Genomic DNA, 23,661 nt, shown 5'->3' with positions numbered 1-23,661 from the left:
AGCCTCTAATGTCTTAGTCTATGCTAACACTTTATCAAATTGTTAGCTCTATGTCTAGCAACTCAATTGATAAAATTACAATATATGAACCATCAAACTTGCATCAATGTCTAGCAAACATATGAACATAGACATTCATCGTGACATTTAAACATGCAACTATGTCTAGTTTTATGCAAAAAGGATGAATTACATGCTTTGGACTATTGAACGGAAATTTATTTACAAAGTTCTTTTCCTAATACGAACTAGGTATTTCGTCGAACACATAGTAAGCATTAAAATGCAACAAGAACAATTCATAAAAATCAAAACTTTTTATTCATAAATCAAACTCCAAAATACTAATGAATAGAAATAATCAATCTCAGCTAAGAAGCAATCTAATTAAGTATTTTCATATAGAACTCAATAAAAATAAAATTCAGAACTTGTAGTTCGTGGAGAAGTGTCGGCTTCGCGATGAACATACTAGAACTTCACCATTTCTACCTCCTAACTGTTACATCATGTTTCCAACTGTATAAATCTACAAACTAAGACGAAAAATCATCCTAGATATTGAATTTTAAGACTCAACTCATGCAGTCTCCATTCCTTTTGTGTTTAAGATCTCATTTTTATTTTCTGACTTTTGACTCTTGCGCTTAGCATAGTAACGGTACGCTGAGTGCACCTCCTCTCATATGACCCTGGTGACTTTCACGCTTAGCACTTCATGCGTTGAGCTTAGATGTTGCGTTAAATGTAGGTTAGCTGGTTTCGGCTTTTCCATGCTTAGCCCATTTTGGCCCATTCCTTGGCCCAATTAGCCTATTTTCAGCCTAAAACACACATGGAAACTTGGAAAATGGGATTAGTACAATTTATTATCAAAATCTCAATTATGATTACATAAAGTAAGTATTTAGAGTTGACAAGTCCTAAATTAGCCCTCTGAATTAAGGTAAGTTTGACATTTAACACTCTATCATCCTTATTGCCTCTCCTCTACTGTCACTGTCTGGTGCTGGTTTTGTTGTCCGTCATTGCCTCGCCTACCATAGCTACTTACAATTACAATTGTAAATGATACTATATATTTTTGTTTGTGCTGCCATAACTATATATTCATACGTGATACGACAGTAACTAAAGTAGCAATAATATGTTACATACAAAACTATATATTCATACTAGAGTAACTATATTAATAGTAATATATTGTATATTAATAGAAACAAATTATATATTGATAGTAATATATTATATAATAATAGTAATGTATTATGTATATTTTATATACAGTATAGTGAATACACGTTACCCAGTAACCTCAACATAAAAAATTTAAATGCCTTTAACGTGAATATTTATTGTATTAAGAATATTATTATATGATTTGGCAGGTAGAGGCAACTGCCCTGGATTTTTGTTTCATTTATTTTAAAAATTTTATTTACCTTTTTCTAATATATATTTTTATCTTATACAAACTGTATATTTTTCTAAAAATTATAGATAATAGATAAAATTCTTTACATGTGTAAATATCGATATTGATTATAATATTTTTATTTCATTTGAGTTCATATTGATGTTGCACTTAAGAAAATATTATAAAATCATAAATTGTCTTTGTCAAACTTTTGCATCAAAAGTCCTAATATTCTATGTATTTTTATAAATCATTTAATATTTATAATATATGTATTTTTGTGCCAAAATATACCTATGGACTTCAATGCGATTAAGAAATGATTTGTTTGAGATGTTAGTTTCAACCTTTTATTATTTATGTTGTTAGTAATTCATGCTTGAAAAACTATCAATCATCTTTGAATAAAGTGCAACTTTGATGATATAGTAAAAGTAAAGGCATATAATTTGCTTGATCAAGTTATTTGTCTTATCTTAACTATCATTGTGTAACTACTACAAGAAGACAACTTTCAGCAACGAATACAACAAATAAATTTTTGTAGTAAAATAGAATATGAATTTCTTGTAGATAACATTATGATTTATTCAAATATAAATAGCTGAAATCTTTACTCTTAATTCGATCATAGATGAATTGAAGTCTTTAACTAAGAGGACACTTTAAATAAATATACATTTTTTTTATGTTTTTAATTATTAATTATTATTATTTAGAATTTATATGTTAGTTTGAAACTTTGAAATAATTATCTATATTTTTTTGTTATTCAATTAATCTTAATTACAAATTACAATTAAATATTATTGCCCCTCCTAAACTCTAGGTCAACATCCCCCACTGATTATGTCAATGTTAATTCTCAGAAGTTTTCAGAAGTTGTTTAAATTGCAAGTTCTTAAAGTTTTCTTAAACACTTTCTAAGAGCATTTGTTTACTAAGTATATTAAGAGTCAAAAGATTGCAAGTTATAACATTGTCATATATTGTAAAGACAATCTTACCATTATTATCATTCTTCATCATATTGTAAACTTGTCATCACAAGGGTGTGGTGGTAAGGGGAAGAATTTACTTGGAAAGGTTGTTTTCCAAGGGAGAAATATTTGTGACTGTGTAAGGTACAAGGGTCTCATAATAGAAGTTGTAATTGCAAGTCAAAGTATCTAGCTGAAAAATCTCTTGTGTGGCAAGAGTATTAGATATAGTCTTTGGTGGATAAGAAGGTGAACCAATATAAAAATCTTTGTGTATTCTTCTTCTACCCTCTTCTTGTGCTTAAATTTTGAGTTTAACTTGGTTAATTTCTACAACAATTTTCCGTTGCTTTTACATTCTAATATATTGCAGAAAAATTGACCATTTCTCTCATCAATTAAGTCACCTCCTTAGTTGTCATCTTAGTTTCACATATTCTTGACTTCTCGTCGTAAGTTGGAACCACTATCCAACACTTCAATTTCTCCATTAGATAGGGACCCCATTATGAAAGCTCAAAATATTTCAAAAAACAATTTTGAAACACTAACATGGAAAGTAGTACCCACCACCACTAAGGTTATGTTTGATTCTATGAAAAAGAAGAGAAGAGAAAATAAGAGAAAAGAAAAGGAGTGAAAAATATCATTTCTCATCATTTGGTTCCGATACAAAATAGGAGGAAAGAAAAAAACATGAATGAGGCCCACAAAAAACTTTTCTTCCCTACTTTGCAGTGTTATGAGAACCGGACCATACTAGACTGCTTGACCAATCTGACTGCTGACCGGACTTGAAAACGACTCTGGTTTACAGTTTTAACCGAATGAGGGTTGGACCACTTTGAACCGGATAAATTTTTGTCCGACCGTGTTAAACCCGGTTAATCCGGATTAACCCGGGAAGTAAACCGGACGCTTGACTTAAAAATTAAAAAATGGAACACTACTTTCATCTTATATTTTACTCCAGTCCAAAAAAAGATGAAGGGATGTTACTTTAATGTAATTATACATGATTATTAACTATATAAAATTTTACATTTATATATAATGATATTTATAGATAAAAACTATTAATTATGTATGAAAACATCTGGTCAGACCGAATGATTTAACTGTTTAAACCGGTTAAACCTAATACGTGACTTTTTCCGGTTTGACGTTCGGCTCAGATTTCATAACATTGCTACTTTGTGAAGAAAATGGAGAAAGAAAAGAAAACCATGGAAGATTGCAAATTTATCCTCCACCATAAGTTAATTAAGAGTACAATATTCTAGGTGAAAATAAATAAAATATAGTGAACTTACTATTTGTTTATATTTAATTCTATGTGAAATTAGTTTACTTAATTTTAATTTCTTTTCTTATGAACTCACAAATAAATAATAATTATATATGTTCAATAAAAATGTAGTGAAAAGAAAAACAAAACATAATTTCCTAAAATTGAGAACAAAATGACATATAATGAATAAATAAAAAATACAAAACGAAATGTGCAAAAATGAGATGATTATAAATATAAAAATGGTTACTAAATATGAGTTATGATTTCTTTAGATGGATTAGTGGCAAGAAAATATAGAATATTAATGATTTTCATTAGATTTTATAAACAAAAATTGTTATATTAAATTTTATAATTTATATGTTGAACAAAAATTGATATATTAAATTAATATAAAAAATTATTTATTTTTGTAATTTGCAACAACAAAGTATAGTTTTTAAAATTAGACATGCTACATAATTTTTTATATAAAAGTAACGAGGGTATTTTTGTCATTTTTGATGAATTATGTGTAGATATACATTTTCTTTCCTTTTACTTTCCTTTCATTTTCAATCATACCAAACAACAAAATTATTATCTCATTTTCTATAATTTTTCTATCCTTATATTCTCTTCTATTCCACTTTCTATCCTTCTATTATCTCTCCTTAACCAAACATAATCAGTTTTGGTGTAACTGCTTCCAAAGTAAGAAAGGAAAATAAAAACTTTTAATTGGATTGAGACATAATTTGGACAAAAAAAAGTGAGATAATTGATATTCATTCCAATGAAAATGAGACAACAAAATGAAAAGGCCCACTACATTGACATGTTTTCAATCAAATATTATGATTTCAGATTGATAATGTACCAATTTAAGATTAATATATAGAGTAAATTATACTGACACCCCCTGAGTTTTAGTGAAATTTCATAAATCACCCCTCACTTTTCTACACCTATACAAACCTCTCCCATTTTTAAACTTTCATTACGTTGACCACCCTGCATAAGAAATAAGTGTAATCTTTTAAACAAAAAATGTGATAAATGCAATTAAGCTAAACAAAACATGACATATTATGGAGACACGTCCAAATAATAGATGAGTCAATATTTCTTTGTTATTTTTAGTTCGTTACACTATATTATAAGAGCGATTTAAACAATATTTCTTTAGAATTGTTGATGCATTTTGTAACAAAAAATAATAAAGATACATTGATTTGTATATTATTTAGACTTGCCTACACAATATATCATGTTTTGTTTAACTTAATTGCATTTATCACATTTTTTGTTTAAAAGATTACACTTCTTTCTTATACATGGTGGTTAATGTAATGAAAGTTTAAAAATAGGGTATATATATATATATATATATATCCTTAAGGCTATGTTTGCTTGTGATGAAAATAGAAGGAAAGAAAAGATGAGGAGATAAAAGTAGAGGAAAAGTTTATTTTCCATCATTTAGTTGGAAGGAAAGAAAAAAGGATAATGGGGCCACTAAAAATATAGTGTAAATCAAATTACAATTTTGTTAAAATAATTAATTTATTTCTTACATCAAATTACAACTTTGTCACTCTAGTGAAAAAAAAATAGGGATGGTAGTCGGACACACCGAACACATGTATTTTTTTCCGTATCCATATCTAGCACATTTTGCAGGTACCCACAAGGGTAGCGACTATTTGTAGGTATCAAGAGATTCTCAACTTTAATAATTTGATTATATATTTTGTAACAATAATATATATAAAAATAATTATTAGATGAATAATAAGAAATATTCAACAATTAAAATTTATTATTAAATAATTAAAATATATAATTTTAAAGTAGTATAAAATTATAATAAATAAATTATTTTATTAAAAAATAAGTTCATAATATGCGCATACATATGAGATGGTATCATGATACTTGTATCCGCCTATGAATTATTATTGCAGATACTCATTATATGTATTTTTTATGGGTATGTACGGGTTGGGTATATTTGTGGGTGTATATGGATTGAGTATTTTTGTGATCCCTAAAACCAAACTAGTACAATCATACAGTGTGACTCATGCTTTTGTGTTTTTATCATGTGATTTTCATTAATTTTAATTATATTTTCTCTCAACTTTCTTTCCATTTTCTATCATACCAAACAACTAAAAATCATCATATTTCCCCCTCATTTTCTTCTCTTAACTTTTCTTTCCTCAACTTTTCTTCCCCAAACTAAACATAGTGTAAGTGTACTAAAGGGGTCCAATACATTGACGTGATCATGCTTCAATCGATTTCAAATTGATAATTTAGCAATTTAGAGCGTAATAGATCTACACGAGTAACTTAAAAAAACATAAATAATCTGAATCATTAAATTTTCATAGAATTAATAAGGAGTAGATTTTTTTAACTTAATTATAGAGTAAGTAGATGTTCTCCTAATGAATATACTATTTACCCTATCATCCATCAATCACTGATTCCAATATGTAGGATGAAGAAGGACAAAAATCCTTAGTAGTGGAGCTCAATTGCAGAAAAGTGATATTGTTTATAATTGTTGGACCAGACTGCTACTGGGGAGCCTCCAACCACAAGTGAGACACCACGTCTTGAACCAAAACCTCAAGGCATTAGTTTCATGTGTCTTTCCTTCTTATAAACTCTTTCACTCCTCCCTACATATCCAATGTGAGATTTCACACTTGAATAAACCCAACAATATTCCCTTCAAATGTGAGTACCACACACTTTTATACTCTGTCAATTCATATTAATTTTTAATTATTATTAACTCTTAAAAAAATCTCAATAAAGATTCCAAGTCTTAATAAAAAAAACTTCCTTCAATGTCCTTAAAAATAGTTGGACCACCTTATAAATACAAACTACTATGGTGTCACATCTTTTCTATTTGTCATGCAATATGACCTTAAAAAATGATAGAAATTATCAGGAAAAAATGATGTCTTGAAATAAAAACACAACTTTCTAATACAATAATAGGATTTCATTAATAATAAAAAGAGATTGATAATAGGATTAGCTAAACTTATATACGCCCATCGAAAATCCAAAAAACATATGAATTTGCTTAAAGGTTTTACTACATTGATACTTTATTCTAACACTCTCTAAAAGGGTGTAGCCAAACCAAACCTCTTAAGAGTACACAAACCATACTCGCACATAACACTTAGTACAAGTAACCACATATGATAGTGCTATTATTATAATTTCATGCTACTAAATGGAACCATTTATGCTTGAAGATTTGATTCTGAACTTCACTTGCAGGTGCAGGGATCACAGGTGCAATTTGCTCCACACTTGCAACCATCATTCTCAGCTCCAAAACCCATTTCAGAACCCTCAAAATGGGCCTTAACAGGTGCAAATCCCATAACCAAAGTCTCAGTGGTGGTGCTCTCAGTGTAGCTTAAGTCTGGGTACATTTTGCAGCTGCAGAAGCACATGGAAAATCAATAAAGACTTTAGTGGAGTTCTCATAACAAAAACAAGAGATGTGTTGTTTCAACTTTCAAGATTACTAGAAACGTTTTGTAGAAACATTTTCAAGACCATGGTTAAGTAAAAGGGTACCCAAAAAGCCAATCAAAATAGAAAATAAGTTTTTGTGAAAGAAAATAACCTGTAGACAGACATGCAATACCAAAAAAAAGCATCAATTTTTCATAAAATTCAGCATAAAGGGTACCTAGGAAAAACAAAACAAAACTACATAAAAAATTCAAGGAAAATAAGACAATTTTTTGTTTGTTGTCAAAACAAGGTCTACGTGACCAAAATCTGATCCATGTAAGAACAAAACAAAAGCATCAATTTTTCAAACAATTGAACCAAATGGGTATAACAAAAAAAAGCCAAAGAATCAAAATCAAAACATTGAAGTTGAAGAACAAAAAATTTCGGGAAAACTTCCATTTTCTGAGGAAACAAACATAAAAAACCATGCAAAGGAAGAAAAAAACATCACTTTTTATACAATTTAGACAAAAGGGTATCCAGAATATTCAATCAAAATTAAAAAATGAGCTTCCATTTTACTAGAAACCAAACAGAAAATGAAGAAAAATGCATAAAATTCTAACCCTCCACATCCATTTCCACACTTGCAGCCACTTCCACAACCACAGTTACCTCCACAACAAGAAGACATTTTCAGTTTCAAAGAAAGAGAAACACAAACAACTCACTTGAACGATTTTCAATGAGAAGCAATGAACCCAATTTATAAAGAGTTTGAGGAGAAAGTGTGTTAGATTTCTACCATACACGTTTTAGAATGTAATGATGATTCTAAATCCATTGCCGGTCTTGTTCCATTCCACGTTTATCATCGTTTTTTCTCATACACTTGTCTTCTTATGCAGATTTAATGAGTTTTGTGGTGTTTTCTTTCTAAGTTATGAGCCGTTGGATGAGATATTTCATTATCAAGGGGGTATTAACTGCTTAGATATTTCATTATCAAATCTCCATAGTGTACATCCCATGAGGAACATGAATAATACCCAAACTTAAGTGATATGATCAAAGACTCTAACCATGACTAAACTGGAGAAATTACAAACTTTTAGGACCATTTACTTCTACTTCCTTGTTGAAGGGCTAAACTGGGATCATTTTAATCTTAATGTTAACAAGTAGGAAATGAAATGGTTATGTTAGAAAAACATATCTTCCATTATAAATATGGGGACAATCAAATCCTTCTAGTGTCTTCTGGAGTAAAAAATCGTATTATGAAGAGATAGGTTCAATTAGATTACAATTTTATTATTAGTAATTTAAAATTGTATGTATTTAGAGACCAATTTCACAAATAGTTAGAGTTTAAGGAGTAATTAAGAAGAAAAAAATAGTTTACAATATCTACTTATAAAACACGTAAAGTTTAAGAGTATTTTATAAACTTTTCCATTTAAAAGTAATAATAATAAAAGCAAGAGTAAGTTTGTCCAATGACAATGAATTTTTACAAGAATTGTGGAGATAATATTATTTGTGTGGGTAAACAAAATTTGGACTCTCATTAGTTATAGTTCCTATGCTAAACACTCATGAGTCAATAATAAAAGGGACGAGGATAAAATAGTTTGTCCCATTTTGTTATAATCCATAATTGAACATTATTGGTTCATCCAATCATACTCACATACAAAGAGGGTTGAAAATCACTAAGATATGATAAAAGATTTTCCCCCTTTTGTTCTCATCAATACCACTATCATCACGACCAACATCTTATCAATGTTATCATTATTTGATTTCCAACAAACATTGGATAAAATAAGACCCTATTCTACTTATATTCTCTCATGCTCTTATTTTACCATCTCATTATCCTATCTTGACCATCAAACATTCCTAAAATAAAAAGTCAATAAATTTACATTATAAAATGGAGTAGGAACTAGGCTAAAGCTTGGAGCATGAATTTTTAAGATTTGAATGGAGGGAGTAACATGGAAAGGGAAAAACAAAGTTTATAGATGAAATGAGAAATTTTGCCAAAATAATTGAATTAAAATTGAAATAGTTGAACTAGTGATGAAAACAAATGCGGGCTAAAGGAAAGTAGGATACCCAATTAAGGTAGCAGATCTTTTGTCTTATAAATTGTGTCACTTTATATATTATTGATTATGATTGGTTGAAAAAATATATTTAAATTAAAATTTTAATAATTAAATAATCACGTGTAATAGTGATACATTTTTTTGGAACACATGATATTCTTCCCAAATTGATGCCTTAAGTTGAATTCCTTAATGGATGAATAAATATCAAACATAGTGTTACTGGAACTAAAACATAGAACAAAACAAAAACATGAAGAGTTGTTCAGAATCTTCAACCAAACCAAACACAATCAACAACAAAAAACCTCCTTTCATGCCAGCAAAGGATGATACTAAACCAATCCTTCAAGACCCAGTTCTCTCTCTCTCTCTCTCTTATCAAATTGCATTGCATAACTTGAATTATTAATTGTTTTAAAAGGGTCTTTGATATTTACTTACTTTTGTTCTTCTTTGTTTTTTCTGTGTCAGATACTGAGATCAGACCCAATTGAAACTGAGGAAGCTGTGCTCAGATTGCCTACTTTCTCAATCCCCACATCAAATGGAATAAAGTAAAATATTTCACATTTTCAACTTTTAATATCTTTTATTGTTCATTCTTCTTTCTGTTTTAAAATATGGGATTTTAATGTTGTCAATCCCCTGCAAGTTTTGATTTTTATTGTTCTAAGATGTCTCTAATTGAATTTCAGTTCTTGTTATCATGGGTTGTCTTCAAATTGTTGTTGTAGTGTATCGTTGATGCTTTATGGAATGGAGGGTTTAGTGAATTTTGTGTTAATGTTAATTTTTCTATAGGTAACATTCATTATTTTGGGCTATTTGGATTTAACTCCTCTAAATTGCATTGAAGTGGTTGTGATAATATGTTTGTACATGTATAACAATCCTTGGAATTGTCAATATCATAACCATTGATTTCTCCTAAAGTGCACCCTACAGTTTAGAAGAGCAAGAATTTATATCCATTCTTATGGGTTTATTTACAAGTTGAATTTTGGAATGGAAGTAAAGGAAATAGAAGACTTCAGAGCCATCAAATATACTGCTGAGATGGCTCCGAACCCTTCCCCTTCTATTCTTTCCCCTTTAAAACTCAACTCAGAAACAAACTCTAAGAGACCAAGGATTTCTTATAAGACATGAAGTAAGAAGAATGAATGCTGGGATACTTGATAGATGTTAGATTGTATTAGACTCACAAGACACAATGATTATATTAAAACAACAACCAAACCTTAATCCAGTCTTATATCAGTTTCATATTTTTAGTTCTAATTTTCTTATTAGATGATATATGGATGTAGAGTGTAAGTATCGACACATCTGTAAGATTGTTTGTCCTTTAACCCGTAGGTCATGAGTTCAAATCTTGAAGACAACCTATTCAACCGCAAAAGTAAGATTACATATATTTATCATCATTGGACCTCACTATGTATGAGCGCGTGCACTAGATTGCCCTTTTATGATACAATGATGTAGAAGTATGTCATGTATACTGTATCCAAAGGAAACAATTGTGTGATTTGTCTGTTTTTCCTTATTGGGTTGCAGTTGGGGAGTTTCATGGGATACCATATTTTGTTCACTTTGATCATATTCATTATCAAAGATTGTTTAATTTAAAGCTCTTGCAGATAGCTTAATGTAAAATTTATTTTCCATTGAGAAGTGAAAGATACACTTTCTTCATCACACAGATATATTATATCTGGCTTGAAAGTTGAAAGTTGAAAGAGTGGTTTCACTGTCAAAAAGTAGTGGCTAAAGAAAAATGATCTATGATTTATTCTGGTTATGTCAGATTGAGAATTTAGGATGCACATTGTTGGTGTACAATGTAGTTTATTTACTACTTCCAGAGTGAGCCTTGATATATGACACCAATCAACATAAGATCAATGATATAATTCTTCAGATTCAATTTCTTTTACATATATATTATAGATGCTACTTTACTACTTGTAGCTCATTATTTAGTAGCTCATGGGACTGATAGTAATGCCTAGAGGTGTCAAAACGGGCTACCCGGACGGATTCGGGCTAGCCCACATCGGGTTCGGGCTAAGCCGGATCGGGCTAAAAAGCTCTAGTAATGCCCTTTTCTGAGATTCGCTTTTGGCTGTTGCTATCAAGATGTTATATTTGATTATTGATTCAGTGACTGCCTTTGATATCCTATTTTATATTTTGAAAACCTTTCATTTTTCTGGAGTGATTGCTCATTATGCAGTATTTGATCTGATATGTGATGACCATATTCTCCAAATACACTCCAAGGATCAAACCACAAAAGTCCTTTCCTATCTATGGTGTATCTGCCTTTCTTTCTCTCTTCACATGACATTGTCATGTGAATAATTCGCGAGAAGCCAAGATGATCCATTCCCTTTCCTTCACCTTCTCTTCATACTATTATCACTGCAGAGTTAACCTGAGTTGTGAAGGGTGGATTGTTGACATAGCACGAGCTGTATCGAACGACTACGGATGGTAGCCAAAAGCGATATTCATCTCAATAGCATGGTCCAAACCTTGAAGCAGCTTTGGTTATTCCTGATGTAATCAAAAGTAATTGCATTATCAACTATGCAGTTTCAAAGATGTCTAGCTTCGCTTTTCTCTCATCTGCTCCTTCCATTCTCCTTTCAAACTCTGAAAATGGAAACCTTACCTTCACTCTCAATTTGGTAACCTATGGTTCCCAAACCAAAGAAACTTGGGAATCAATGCTTAGATGCTCTCTTTTGGACCATAAGTTTGTAACTGTAACCCAAAGCCAGACCCTTGACTTAGCTACCAGTTTCATCCTAGAAAGATTATAGAACAAAGTTCTTGAAACTAATTGAAGAAAACTCTGCATCAAGTACTTTCCACAAGCCTAACTATATTTACGAAAACAGACTTAAGTTAAGAAAGGTATCACAATAAGAATATTTGATATATATACAAATGTTCCAAAGTCTACTGAGACCAAGGGGTTCAAATGCTCAAATCAAATAATTAAAGTGAAATGCATTCTTATGAGATAAAAAAGGTAAACATACACAAATGACAGAATAGACGAAAAAGACACAAGGGGTTCAAATGTCCTTTAATATATATATATATTTTAAACTCATTTAAGTTAATACATTATAACAATGTCACAGAAATAACATTCATGGTCCTAGAAACACTCCAGAGTTTGTTGAGCATGGATACCATATATCAATCCATGGAAGAAGAATAAAACAGTAATGGTGATATCTTTTCAGCATCTTGATTAGTAGACATGACATTCGACTCACATCAAAATTCTAGTCATGGTTTTGATAATTCATTTTACCTATATTAATCCTTTTGCACACACCTACATACACACTTTTTACTATTGCTTTGTTAAATATAAGCATTAAGTACAACACTTTCAGTAAAATACCATCCAATACAAACATTTTTTTTATCAGCAATAAGATTATTAATATAGAGATAAAGAAAAATTAGGAGAACAAGTGGTACTCCTATCCACTAAATTCCTACAAATAATAAGGAAAAATACCATTTGAAGGGTTCATCAACTAAGCAACTAGAGAAAAAGAAAAGAAAGGGAAGCGGGCATTGATAAGATTTCAAGAATGTAGCAAAATAAGCTCCATCATCTTATCAAGGTGAAAACGCTTGTTCTCAAAAATACTTTTGTTCCTAATATGCCAAAGAGTCCAAATTGTGACAAACCAAAGAGCCATCCACAAATGGATATTCTTGTTGTCCATCCGTAACAAAGATGCATGAATTGATAAATGGGAACAATTCCTTCTTCCTTCAATTGCATGCGTCCATATCCATCAACTAAAAATGTATAAGTTAAAGAATCGGGAACAATTCCTTCTTCCTTGATCTTAGCCATCAAATCCTCTGCTTCTTCTAACCTTCTTTGACTGCAGCATGCATGAATGAATGCTGTATATGTAAATACATCAGGCTGGCAACCCAACGATCTCATTCGGTTAAGACTCTTATAAGCATGAATGAAATCACCCTCTTTCAACATTTCCACGATGAGGTTCGTATATGTTTCGACCACATTAATCTTTGTCATTTCCTCTACAAGCAGTAAAGCTTCCTGCAATTATCCATCAATCAAAGCAGTATATATCACTTCATTTGCTTTAAGGTCTTTGTCCTTGAAGGACTTGAAGAGTTCATGTTTCTTCCTTGCAATCCAATTAAAAAAATCCAATGCAGATTTTGGATCAATTTCAAAACCAAAAAGGGTCAAAACATGAGAAGGGTTTATAAAAGGGACAAGTGTTTTAAGAGAAGGGTGGTTTTGCCAATTGGGTTGGGACAGAATAGTGAAAATATGTGAAGGGAGATCATTGGGTGGGTGAGGGTGCAGTGTAACAGGGTGAGGAATAGAAGCAATGGAAGAAAATGATTTGGTGAAGTGAATAAGGAAAAGGGAATTTCTGGGAATGAAGAATGAATGATACATGCATGAAAACCCAACTAGGAACTCCAAAACATGGAGATGAAAAAAGTGATTTTTTATATTTTGGGAGGAAGAAGATGGTGAAAAGTTACTTTGTTATTATGTCATCTACCTTTCAAATTTAATACAAATCATCGACTCTTCAAAAAGTAATATAAATGAATGTTGAAGGATAAATATTATATTCTACTCTAATTATAATATTAATTAGTTTTTTTACAAAGATATCATGGAATTTTATAACCGTAGTCCCCAAATCAAATATGGACCATAATTCTCAAATCAAACACAAACAAACCATAATCCACATGAACCCTTGAATTCATTTTCCACAAGAATGTAGCAACGAAGAGATAATTATGTGCATTTTAAAAAAAAACACATTTTTAAACACAAAAGCAATAAAGACTTTATTAAGTATAAAAGACCAATGCACATAATAAAGTAATCTCCCCACCAATTGCCTATAGAGGATAAGATCTTCATAGGGTGCACTGTCATTTTGGCTAAGATGGTTAGTCTTAACCATAGGTGTGATGGCAGGTTTAGAGTGAAGGAAACTAATATCTAACAGGGGATCCAATGTGTATTTACATTGGCATAGAGTTATACCCTGAGAAGACCTAGCCATTCAAGACTAAGGAAATACTTTAGTGTTCCTAAGTCCTTAATTTTGAATTTGTTGTCAAGATAAGCCTTAACTTTATTGATCTCAGAAGGATCGTCCCCTGCAAGAATTAAATCATCAACGTAAAGGAGTAAGAAGTTGTGGGCAGTTTTCTTGGTGAACAAGGAATGAACATTGTGAGATTGAGTGTAGCCTAGAGAGTATATAGAAGTGGACAATTTAGCAAACCATTGGCGACTAGCTTGTTTTAGACCATATATGGATTTGTTAAGTTTACAAACTTGGTTTGGTAAATTGCAAATGATACCCTGAGGGATGGTTATGTAGACTTCTTCATCAAGGTCTCCATGCAAAAATGCGTTGTTGACATCAAGTTGATGAAGGATCCAATTATAAATGGCTGCAAGGGCTAAGAGGAGCCTCACAGTGGTAAGCTTGACCACTGGTGCAAAGGAATCATAGAAGTCAAGGCCTTCGGTTTGGTTATAGCCCTTGGCTACTAGTCTAGCCTTGTGTTTCTCAATACTTCCATTTGAAGTAAATTTCAGTTTGTAGACCCACTTAGATCCAATAGCTTTCTTGTTGGGTGGTAATGTAACTAGAGTCCATGCGTTATTCAATTGGAGAGCCTTTAATTCATTTTTCATGGCTTGGATCCAATGAGGAGATTGGATGGCTTGTTTGAAAGTTTTAGGCTCTGTGTGAGTTGTAATGGAGAAGAAATGGTGTTTGTGTGTGGAGGATAAGGTGTTATAGCATAGGACATTGTGAAGGGGATGTCTGATGTTATTGTCATGGTGTGTGGAATTGGTCAAAAGATTGCAATGGTAGTCTCTAAGGTATGTGGGGAGGGGTGGTGGGAAGTCCTATGAGATTTCCTAATGGGAGGATCAGTGGGTGGTAATGCATCATATGTGTTGGTTTGGAGGTCATTGGTACTAGAAGGTGGTGGTGAATTAGGATTGGTACTAGTGAGGTTGGTTGATGGAGAGGCAATGGGTGGATAGTCAAAGAGGAACCAGGATGGGGAACCCTCAGTGTTTGAACTAGGAGTAATGTGTTGATCTTTGTCATTATGGTAGGGAAAGTGAGATTCATAGAATGTTACATTTCTAGAGATAAATATTTCCCTAGAAGTTAAGTCAGAGAGGATGAATCCCTTTGTCCCATGTTGATAGCCCAAGAAGACACACTTCCTCGCCACGGGGTCAAGCTTGGTCCTATGAGCAGTGAGGGTGGAAGCATAGCAGAGGCAACCAAACACCTTTAAGTTCGTAACGTCAGGATTTTGTTTGTGTAATAGTTCAAAAGGTGAATGATTATCAAGGACAGAGGTAGGTAATCTGTGCATTCGGTGAACAACATATTTAACAACATATCCCCAAAAAAATTTAGGCAAGTTTACTTGGAAAAGAAGGGATCTAGTTATGTTGAGGATTTGTCTATGCCTTCTTTCAACCATTAAGTTTTGTTGTGGTGTTTCCACACAAGAACTCTAGTGCATAATCCCATTTTCAGAGTAGAATGTAGGGATTAAGAATTCTGAGCCATTATCAGTACGAATGGCTTTAATTCTTTGGTTAAATTGAGTCTTAACTATCTGGTTGAAACTATGGATCAAGGTTCTTATTTCACCTTTTGATAGCATGAGAAAAATCCAAGTATGTCTTGTGTAATCATCCATAATAGTGAGAAAATATTTGTGACCATGCATAATAGGGATCCTAAGGGGTCCCCAAATGGCCATGTGGACTAGCTCAAAAGCATTTTTAGTGCAAGTGGAACTAAGGGGAAAAGGCAGTTTACATTACTTATCAAGATGACAATAATCACACACCTTATGTTTCTGAATTCTAACATGTGAATGAAGTTTATGCATATGAACAAGAATACTATAAGAATGGTGCCTAGTCTATAATGCTAGAGATCAAAAGTATCATCATTAGGTTTATTTAAAATGTTTACAATATGAGTATTATCCATTTGTGGCATAGCATTGTTTGTGAGGATGTAGACGTTATTGTGTCATTCAGCATGACCAATCATCCTCAATGTAGTCGTATCCTGAATAAAACAAGAGAGTTCATCAAAGACGAGCTTGTAGTGGAGTGAGCAAGCTAGCCTACAAATGGATATGATGTTATATTTAATGTTTGGTATGTATAGAACATTGTAAAGAGTGACTAATTCAGATAACTTGACAGTGCCAAAATGCTTAGCTATAATAGTTTGATTATTAGGCAATTTGATCCTGATGGGTTTAATGGAAATATAGCTAGAATAATTGGCAAGGTTGTTTGTCACATGATCAGAGGCCCCACTATCAAGTATCCAAGATCTATTGCCAAGAAGAGTACCTGATAGATTTGAAATGATGTTATCCTCTTCTTGAGCAGCATGATCAATCAGATGCTCATGGTCTAAGCTAAGTTGAGCAATTTGCCTTTCTGGTTTAGGACTGTTCTGCTTGGGTTCTGGCCTTGAATTAATTTTACCAACATCCTCATCAGTGATTGTGTTGATTGTGCTTACAAGTCCATTTATTGCCATCTTTGATTTGAACTTGAAGTTTGGTGGGAGCCATGCTTGAAGTAGCATGTCTCAGTAGTATGTCCTTCATTCCCACAAAAATTGCAAATCTTGCTTATTCCATATGATCTATTAAAAGAGTTTGTGCCACTATGTCCTCCTTGTCTTCTAGGTCCTTTATTGTAGTCCAAGTTTCCTCTCTATTTTCCTCTATTTGGCTGATTCCTCCAAGGTTGATTGGAATTGATGGTTGATTTCCCATCACCTTGGTTCACTCCTTCTTGTTGTAAAACAAGTGAAAGAACCTTGTTGATGGATGGTAGGGGTTCCATTAATAGTATCTGCGTTCTAACAGTATCATACTGATCATTGAGGCCCTTTAAAAAACAAGTGACATATTCAGATTCTCTATACCCTTTGATGATCTTCAATAAGGAGCAACTGCATCTGATGTTGCAAGAACAACTTGGTATTGGCCTATATGAATCAAGCTCGTCCCATATAGTTTTTAAGTCAGTGAAGAAGCTACATACATTCCTTTATCCCTGCTTGATAGAATGGATTTCCTTGATAAAATCCGAGGTTCTGAAATGATCAGGTTTTGAGTATCTTTCTTTGAGATCCTCCCATAGTTCTTGAGCAACTTCTATGTAAACAATGCTTTGAGAAATTTATTGTGTGAGTGACCTTGTGATCCATGAGAGAATTATGGTGTTACATATCTCCCATGAGTCAAAATTTGGGCCAGTTAGGGCCCTTCTCATAGATTTACTCCATGAGTAGTAATTCTTTCCATCTAGTGGTTGTGTCACTAATACAATCCTAGGATTTTCTCCTGGATGAAGGTAATAGGGATTTATGGGGTTTTGTGAAGAATCTGTAGTCTGCAACTGCTGTTGTTGCTGGCTTGTGTTGGATTCAGCATCCACGGGTGATATAATTGTAGAAAGGAAGAATGGAATTAGCAGAGCTCTCAGATTAAGAGCTCTGATACCATAAAATAATATGTAAGATAGATGTGGAAATGTAGAAGATGTAAGAAGAAATGCAATGTATTTTATTGAATTGAATTAATTAGTACAAAGGGCTTATTTTCTTATATACAAGTGGTAGCTTGTGACTCAAGCAATGAATGAGTCAAGAGGAAATAACAAATTTGTAACCACTTTAACTAACTACCTACTTGCTAATAGCCCATGTGCTAAATGTGCCAAAATACTCTACTGATATCCAATCTTCCAGAAGTTGGACTATGTGCTGATGTATACAGATGCACCAAACCCTGGACGTCTCGGTCAGAACAGATGCACCAAGCCCTAGACGTATCGGTCAGAACAGATGCACCAAGCCTTTGACGTCTCGGTCAGAACAGATGCACCAAGCCTTGGACGTCTCAGTCAGAATGGCTTACCTGCATCAAGTTGTCTCGGTCAAAAGTGTCTCAGTCAAAATGCCCTGTATATAATTGAACCTGCACCAAAACTAATAAAACCAAACTACAACCCAGTGTTAGATAGATTTATTATTTAGATTTTTATGATTGAAATGATGTTTTAGTAATCAATTGGTGATAACAATAATAAAATATGGAAAATGATATATCATCTTACTAAATCTTTTTATCTACAAAAAAGTGATACGTGTCACTTATAAACCAACTATTAATAAATAAAGTATGACATTGTAAAATATATCACTTTCTTGTAGGTAAAATGATTAATATAATGATATAGTAGGATGATATAATTGAAGAATTATTATCAGGTAAAAGGAGCAAAATGATTAGGAGCATGTGTTTATGGTTATAATGGAGACATTTATATATCGAAATCTTATTCAATCTAATCCTATCCCGATGCATGATTAGTCATACCACTGATGTATTATGAATTAGTTAATTTTTTATTATTGATATATTTCTTCATTTTTTGCTTTCATAATATGCAAACAAGAGTTTGGGGTTAGTAGTGTGATGAAGGAAAAACAAATTCTCCTTAGTTGAATTTTCCAATTCACCATGATCTTTGGCAACATATATTATATGATAGAACAAGGGTACATACACCAAAAAGTTCACTATTTGGCTAAATCAAGATGCAATGAGGGGTGAGGTTTTCTTTGTGGTATTAACTTGAGGCATTTTAAGGTGACCACACATATTTTCCACTTTTTGTGAAGGGTTATTAACAAGTATACTGTATGTATAACTTCATCATTTCTCCTTGCCATTAACCATGTTATTATCAACTTTTGGTGTTTTCCCCTCCAGGTTAAGATAAGGGATGTCCTCATTGGAAATAATTCTCCTTGGTCATGACATGTTTTGCTTGCTATAATGGTTTAGAAAATGCTCTTTTTGCTGATTTAAATGCGGCTATGCTGGAAATCAAGACTGCTCACAAAAAAGGTTGGCAAAAAATCTGGTTGAAATGTGATTCAATGCTGGTAGTGGATATTATAAATCTAAAAGCTAGATTCCCGTGGAAACTAGCTAGTAAATGGCGTTTGTGTCAAGCAATGTTAATATCAATGGACTTAGTAATTCTCATATATATAGGGAGGAGAATTCTAGTGCAGATAAGCTTGCCAATTATGGAATTTCATCCATGGTTTACACTTGGTGGAACCATGCTCCAATCTTCATTCATGAGGAGGTCAATATGAATAGGCTAAAATTACCAAACTATAGGTTTGTTTCAATTTAATCCTCCTTGTAAACTCTATCCTCTTTCTTTGTTCATTTTAATATAGTTGGTGGTGCATTGATACCACTCATTTACTAAAAAAATGTAGTTCTTTAATATCTTTTAAAATGTTTACAATTACTTCACAACATGTGTTTATTATTATAATAAGCACTTTAATAGTGAATTGTTTAATGATTTAGTTGTGATGTACTCACTATCTATTAAGAATTTGTAATAACTACCTTAAAGGTCTCACATATAACGACATTTGATTAGTTGAAAGTTCAAAACACTTTGCATGCATCAAAATTGAACTTATTCTTAAATTTCGTGCTTCTATTATAATAACGGATTCTACCAAACTTTCTCAAATAAACAATTCTTTATACCCTCTTCATTAAGGAATTATTAATTTGGGTTCTATTTTATAAAATATTTCACTAAAATTCTTATATTATTCTCTTGAAAGTGGTAGAAACTTAATTATATTCTTTAGTTAAGTCATAGTGTGATAAAGTAAAGATGAAAATATAATTATTTAATGAGGCTAAAATTGGAATGTTTTAACTAAGCCTTCAAAATGTTAAACTAAAAGTTTTGAATAAAAAAAAACCCTTAATATTAGAAAAAGACGAAGAATAAAGGGAGCAATAGGAAATTTATCTCAACCTTCCATAATATTGCTAATCACTTATAACCTTTAGTAATTTAAAGGTAAAATGACCACATAATCTATTACCAAATGACATCAAATAGAAAAAAACATAAATATTCATGAAATTTTAAAACAGAAAAGTACAAAGTAAATTCGGCTTTGCACCGTTTTTTTTTCCAGAATTCACTCAAACTTGTCAATCAACATGCGATTCCCGCATATCATGCATCTTGGGTTATCTTTGGATACCAGCATGTACATGTAGCAACGAGTACACCCCGCCAAAGTGAATGGTAGCCCCTCATCTTTTGAAGCATCACCAAGATTCTCATCAGAACCAAACATGGAAGATGCACTTGTTTTGTTAAAGGGTGTCGATGACAACGACGAGATGCGTGAACTTGAGCTTTGAGATGGATTTTTCAATTTCAAATCAACACCCAAACCACTTCCATGCTCATTCATCATTGTCTCAACCACACTTATCTCTTTCGATTCTTCTGAAGTTGATTTCACCTTTGAATAAAAAAAACATGAAAAATAAAAATAAATTTATAAAATGTACTATGAAAAAAATTTAAATGTATTAATTTTATATAAAAAAGGAAAAAATAATAGGAGGCAAGGTAATCTATAAGTACACCAATGGCAATAATGAAGACGAGGAAAAAATCTAGCATTCAAATTAAATTGACAAAAAATAACATAAAAACACAAATGACATTCAATTGGAATGAATAAAAATGAGTCTACCTCAAAATTAATTTCATGTCCTATAGAAAGATGACCTTGGTCTTGGTCTTCAATTTGTGGTGGTTGATTGATGTCAATAGACCTATTGTGTTGATGAACACTAGCAGATCCATAATTTTCTAAGATATTATTATCTTCATCTTCTTTCTCAATGTGAGTATCATGAACTTGTTGTAACTTTCCACTTAGTTTTTCCATGGAAATAAACACTCACTAGTTGGGTGATGCCTAAAAATGTATGTGGGAGCATCTATAAATACTACAAAAATGTGGTTTCGTAGTACACGGAATTGAAAAAAGAGAGGTTTTTGTTTAACACCAATCCCAAGAAAACTGTTATCATATTTTAAATTTAATGTAAACAATGATAAAAAATATTCTAAAATAAGAGTCAATAATTGCATAAGCACTTAGTACACCATAAAAAAACTAGAAGCATTAAACACATAATAAGTTTTATGATAAATGTAACTTTGGCGGAACTAGGACGTTGTGTCAGGGGTGTAAGTTGTAATAAATGTAGTGTTATTAAATTTGATTCGAGAGAATGATCTAACCTAGAATGAACATCCAATTAGTTCGAATTGCTCATTTTATCGGCTATGAACCAAAACTAGTATTGATCGGTTCGACTTGACTATTTTGCATAGAACACTAGCAACTTGGTCGATCTAACTACTCTTGTAAGCTGAATCAGCCATTTTTAAAAAAATTAACGTCAAAGTGACGTCTTGTGAGGAAAACTAATTTTGTATGTTCAACTTATTTGTGTTTATGTTTGTCGTTATTAGATTTTTATATCTTTTAGCTTATATTGTATCAAATTCTTATTTGTTTAATTAATGTTTAAACTTATTTGTATACTTTTGTTGTAGTTAAATCGTAAAAAAACTATATTATTTGACAATATTTTCAATTTATTTTGACATTTTATTTTTCATAAAACTTTTATTGTTTGTTATTTAATTAGTATTTGTGTAATAAACTATTAAAATTTCATGTATAAAATTATTAAATAATATTAGGTAGTATTATAAATTTTTAATTATTTTTAAGGTATGTTAATTTAACTGATCTAACTAATAACTTACTAAATTCGTCATTGAACTAATAATGGACTAAGTTAATGATTGATTCAATTATAATAATAATAGTTAAATGATATAAAATTGTATATAATAATTGAGTGATATTGATATAACTTTATATATCTAAGAAGTGCAATAAATATTAAATATAAAACTAATATACGGTTGAAAACTGTAGGACATGAATGCCTTCTTCAGTGTTTAATGACCTTTACTCATATGTGAAATTGATTATTCAATTTTGAGATTCTCTAAAGATTGTTTGGCAAGAGGAAGTATTATATGGTTTAAGATTATTGGTACTAGCGTGTCGTCATGCACTTCATACATGTCGACCTGCATTATTATTTTCTAGTATTGCGTATTTAATTTTTATATATTTCATCTTAGATAATTATATCATATATTTTTGTTTTGAGTACACATAATATTATAATCTTGTTCGAACATTTAATTATATATAATATTATAATTTTGTTTGTATTTTGAGATTGAGTGTAGAATCTCTATATGATAAACTATTACAAAAGAAATATCTTCTAAAAAATAATAAGCCTTTCATCTTTGATTTGATTGTATTTTGAGACTTATTCAAAAATGTGATCTTTGTTATCTGAAAAAATTGGATCAAAGATGAATATGAGATAATCTTCGGATATGGAGAATAGGGCATAAAGAGGGTTAAGTTGTTTAGTTTTTAAGTGTTTCAAAGAAAATAATATGTTCTCCATTTAAAAGGTAACCTAAAGTAATCATAAACAACCCGTTCAGCTGTTTTTTGCATCCAATTATTGCAAAATTATTTTCATTGTATATGTTACAAAATTGAATATATCATATTGTCTTTCAATTATCACCATTTAAGTATATAAATGGAATTAAATAAAATTATACATGTTCCATTACCTAAATACCCTTTAGGCATATTTTGAATTTATACCATAGTTAGGATAAAGTTTGAATATAGAAATCATGTCAGTTCAAATATCTATATACCTCTTAGATATGTTTTACCTTTATATATTAGTATAGATATATTTAATCATCATTATTGATAATGATTCAATAACTTAACATTAAATGTGTTTATTCCAAATAAATGATAAGAATATAATTGAAATAATTGATCCCGAACCATATAATAATTTCTCCTTTGTTAGACTTAGCCTGCATGTCATGTATTTTCACATAAATTGACCTTCAGTAACTGGAAAAAAAAATTAATATATGGGGTTGTGGTTCTCCATTTTGGAATATCTTAGTACCATCTATTATTATCTACATATGAATGGAATAGACTACTGATTTTACATTACTAGACAACATACAATTTTGACATGTCATATCTAGGAGGTTAATTTTGTCCATTTAATATCTTTATTCTTTACTATTATTTGGTGTAATTAAATGCAAAGAGACCCACTATCTTTCTTCAACATTCTCACTCTATTCTTTTCATTTTCACTCAATTGTTGACTTCTAAGTTTTTTGAATAGCCATAACAAAATAGCAATTTTAAATAAAAATTTATTAGTGAGAATTTTTTTTAA

At 31.2% G+C, this 23,661-nt stretch overlaps 2 protein-coding genes and 1 long non-coding RNA gene across 6 annotated transcripts in view; 1 reads left to right on the top strand and 2 right to left on the bottom strand.

The window, feature by feature from the left end:
- LOC109352577 (metallothionein-like protein 2) overlaps nucleotides 1-10,414 on the bottom strand; it is a 23,934-nt gene extending 13,520 nt beyond the window's left edge. Inside the window, exons 1-3 of one of the 2 annotated variants that reach the window (XM_019594671.1) lie at nucleotides 10,404-10,414; nucleotides 7,798-7,901; nucleotides 6,889-7,147 (exon numbers count right to left, since the gene is read on the bottom strand). In XM_019594671.1, the coding sequence (XP_019450216.1) occupies nucleotides 6,973-7,147; nucleotides 7,798-7,865 (243 nt within the window). In that variant the 5' untranslated portion in view covers nucleotides 7,866-7,901; nucleotides 10,404-10,414 and the 3' untranslated portion in view covers nucleotides 6,889-6,972. Of the gene's footprint in view, nucleotides 1-6,888; nucleotides 7,148-7,797; nucleotides 7,937-10,403 lie in introns of those variants that run through there. The other variant, XM_019594670.1, reaches the window with a different exon arrangement.
- LOC109352578 lies at nucleotides 9,488-23,661 on the top strand. 3 transcript variants are annotated; one of them, XR_002108378.1, is made up of 3 exons: nucleotides 9,488-9,646; nucleotides 9,763-9,845; nucleotides 23,650-23,661. It is a non-coding gene; the product is annotated as an uncharacterized LOC109352578 (long non-coding RNA). The 3 variants fall into 3 exon arrangements; XR_002108377.1 differs by lacking the exon at nucleotides 23,650-23,661 and adding an exon at nucleotides 10,651-10,750; XR_002108376.1 differs by lacking the exon at nucleotides 23,650-23,661 and having other exon boundaries at nucleotides 9,492-9,646; nucleotides 9,763-10,075.
- Nucleotides 20,259-21,271, bottom strand: LOC109352574. Its single transcript, XM_019594667.1, has 2 exons — nucleotides 21,024-21,271; nucleotides 20,259-20,786 (listed from the first exon to the last, which is right to left on the bottom strand). The coding sequence occupies exons 1-2, from the start codon at nucleotides 21,219-21,221 to the stop codon at nucleotides 20,454-20,456; spliced, it is 531 nt and encodes a 176-aa protein (XP_019450212.1). The 5' UTR covers nucleotides 21,222-21,271; the 3' UTR covers nucleotides 20,259-20,453.

Source organism: Lupinus angustifolius, chromosome LG07 (genome assembly GCF_001865875.1).
Source record: "Lupinus angustifolius cultivar Tanjil chromosome LG07, LupAngTanjil_v1.0, whole genome shotgun sequence".
In the NCBI taxonomy this organism is placed as follows: Eukaryota; Viridiplantae; Streptophyta; class Magnoliopsida; order Fabales; family Fabaceae; genus Lupinus; species Lupinus angustifolius.
The sequence above is the reverse complement of the archived record's forward strand: the minus strand, read 5'-3'. Positions and strand labels throughout refer to the sequence as shown.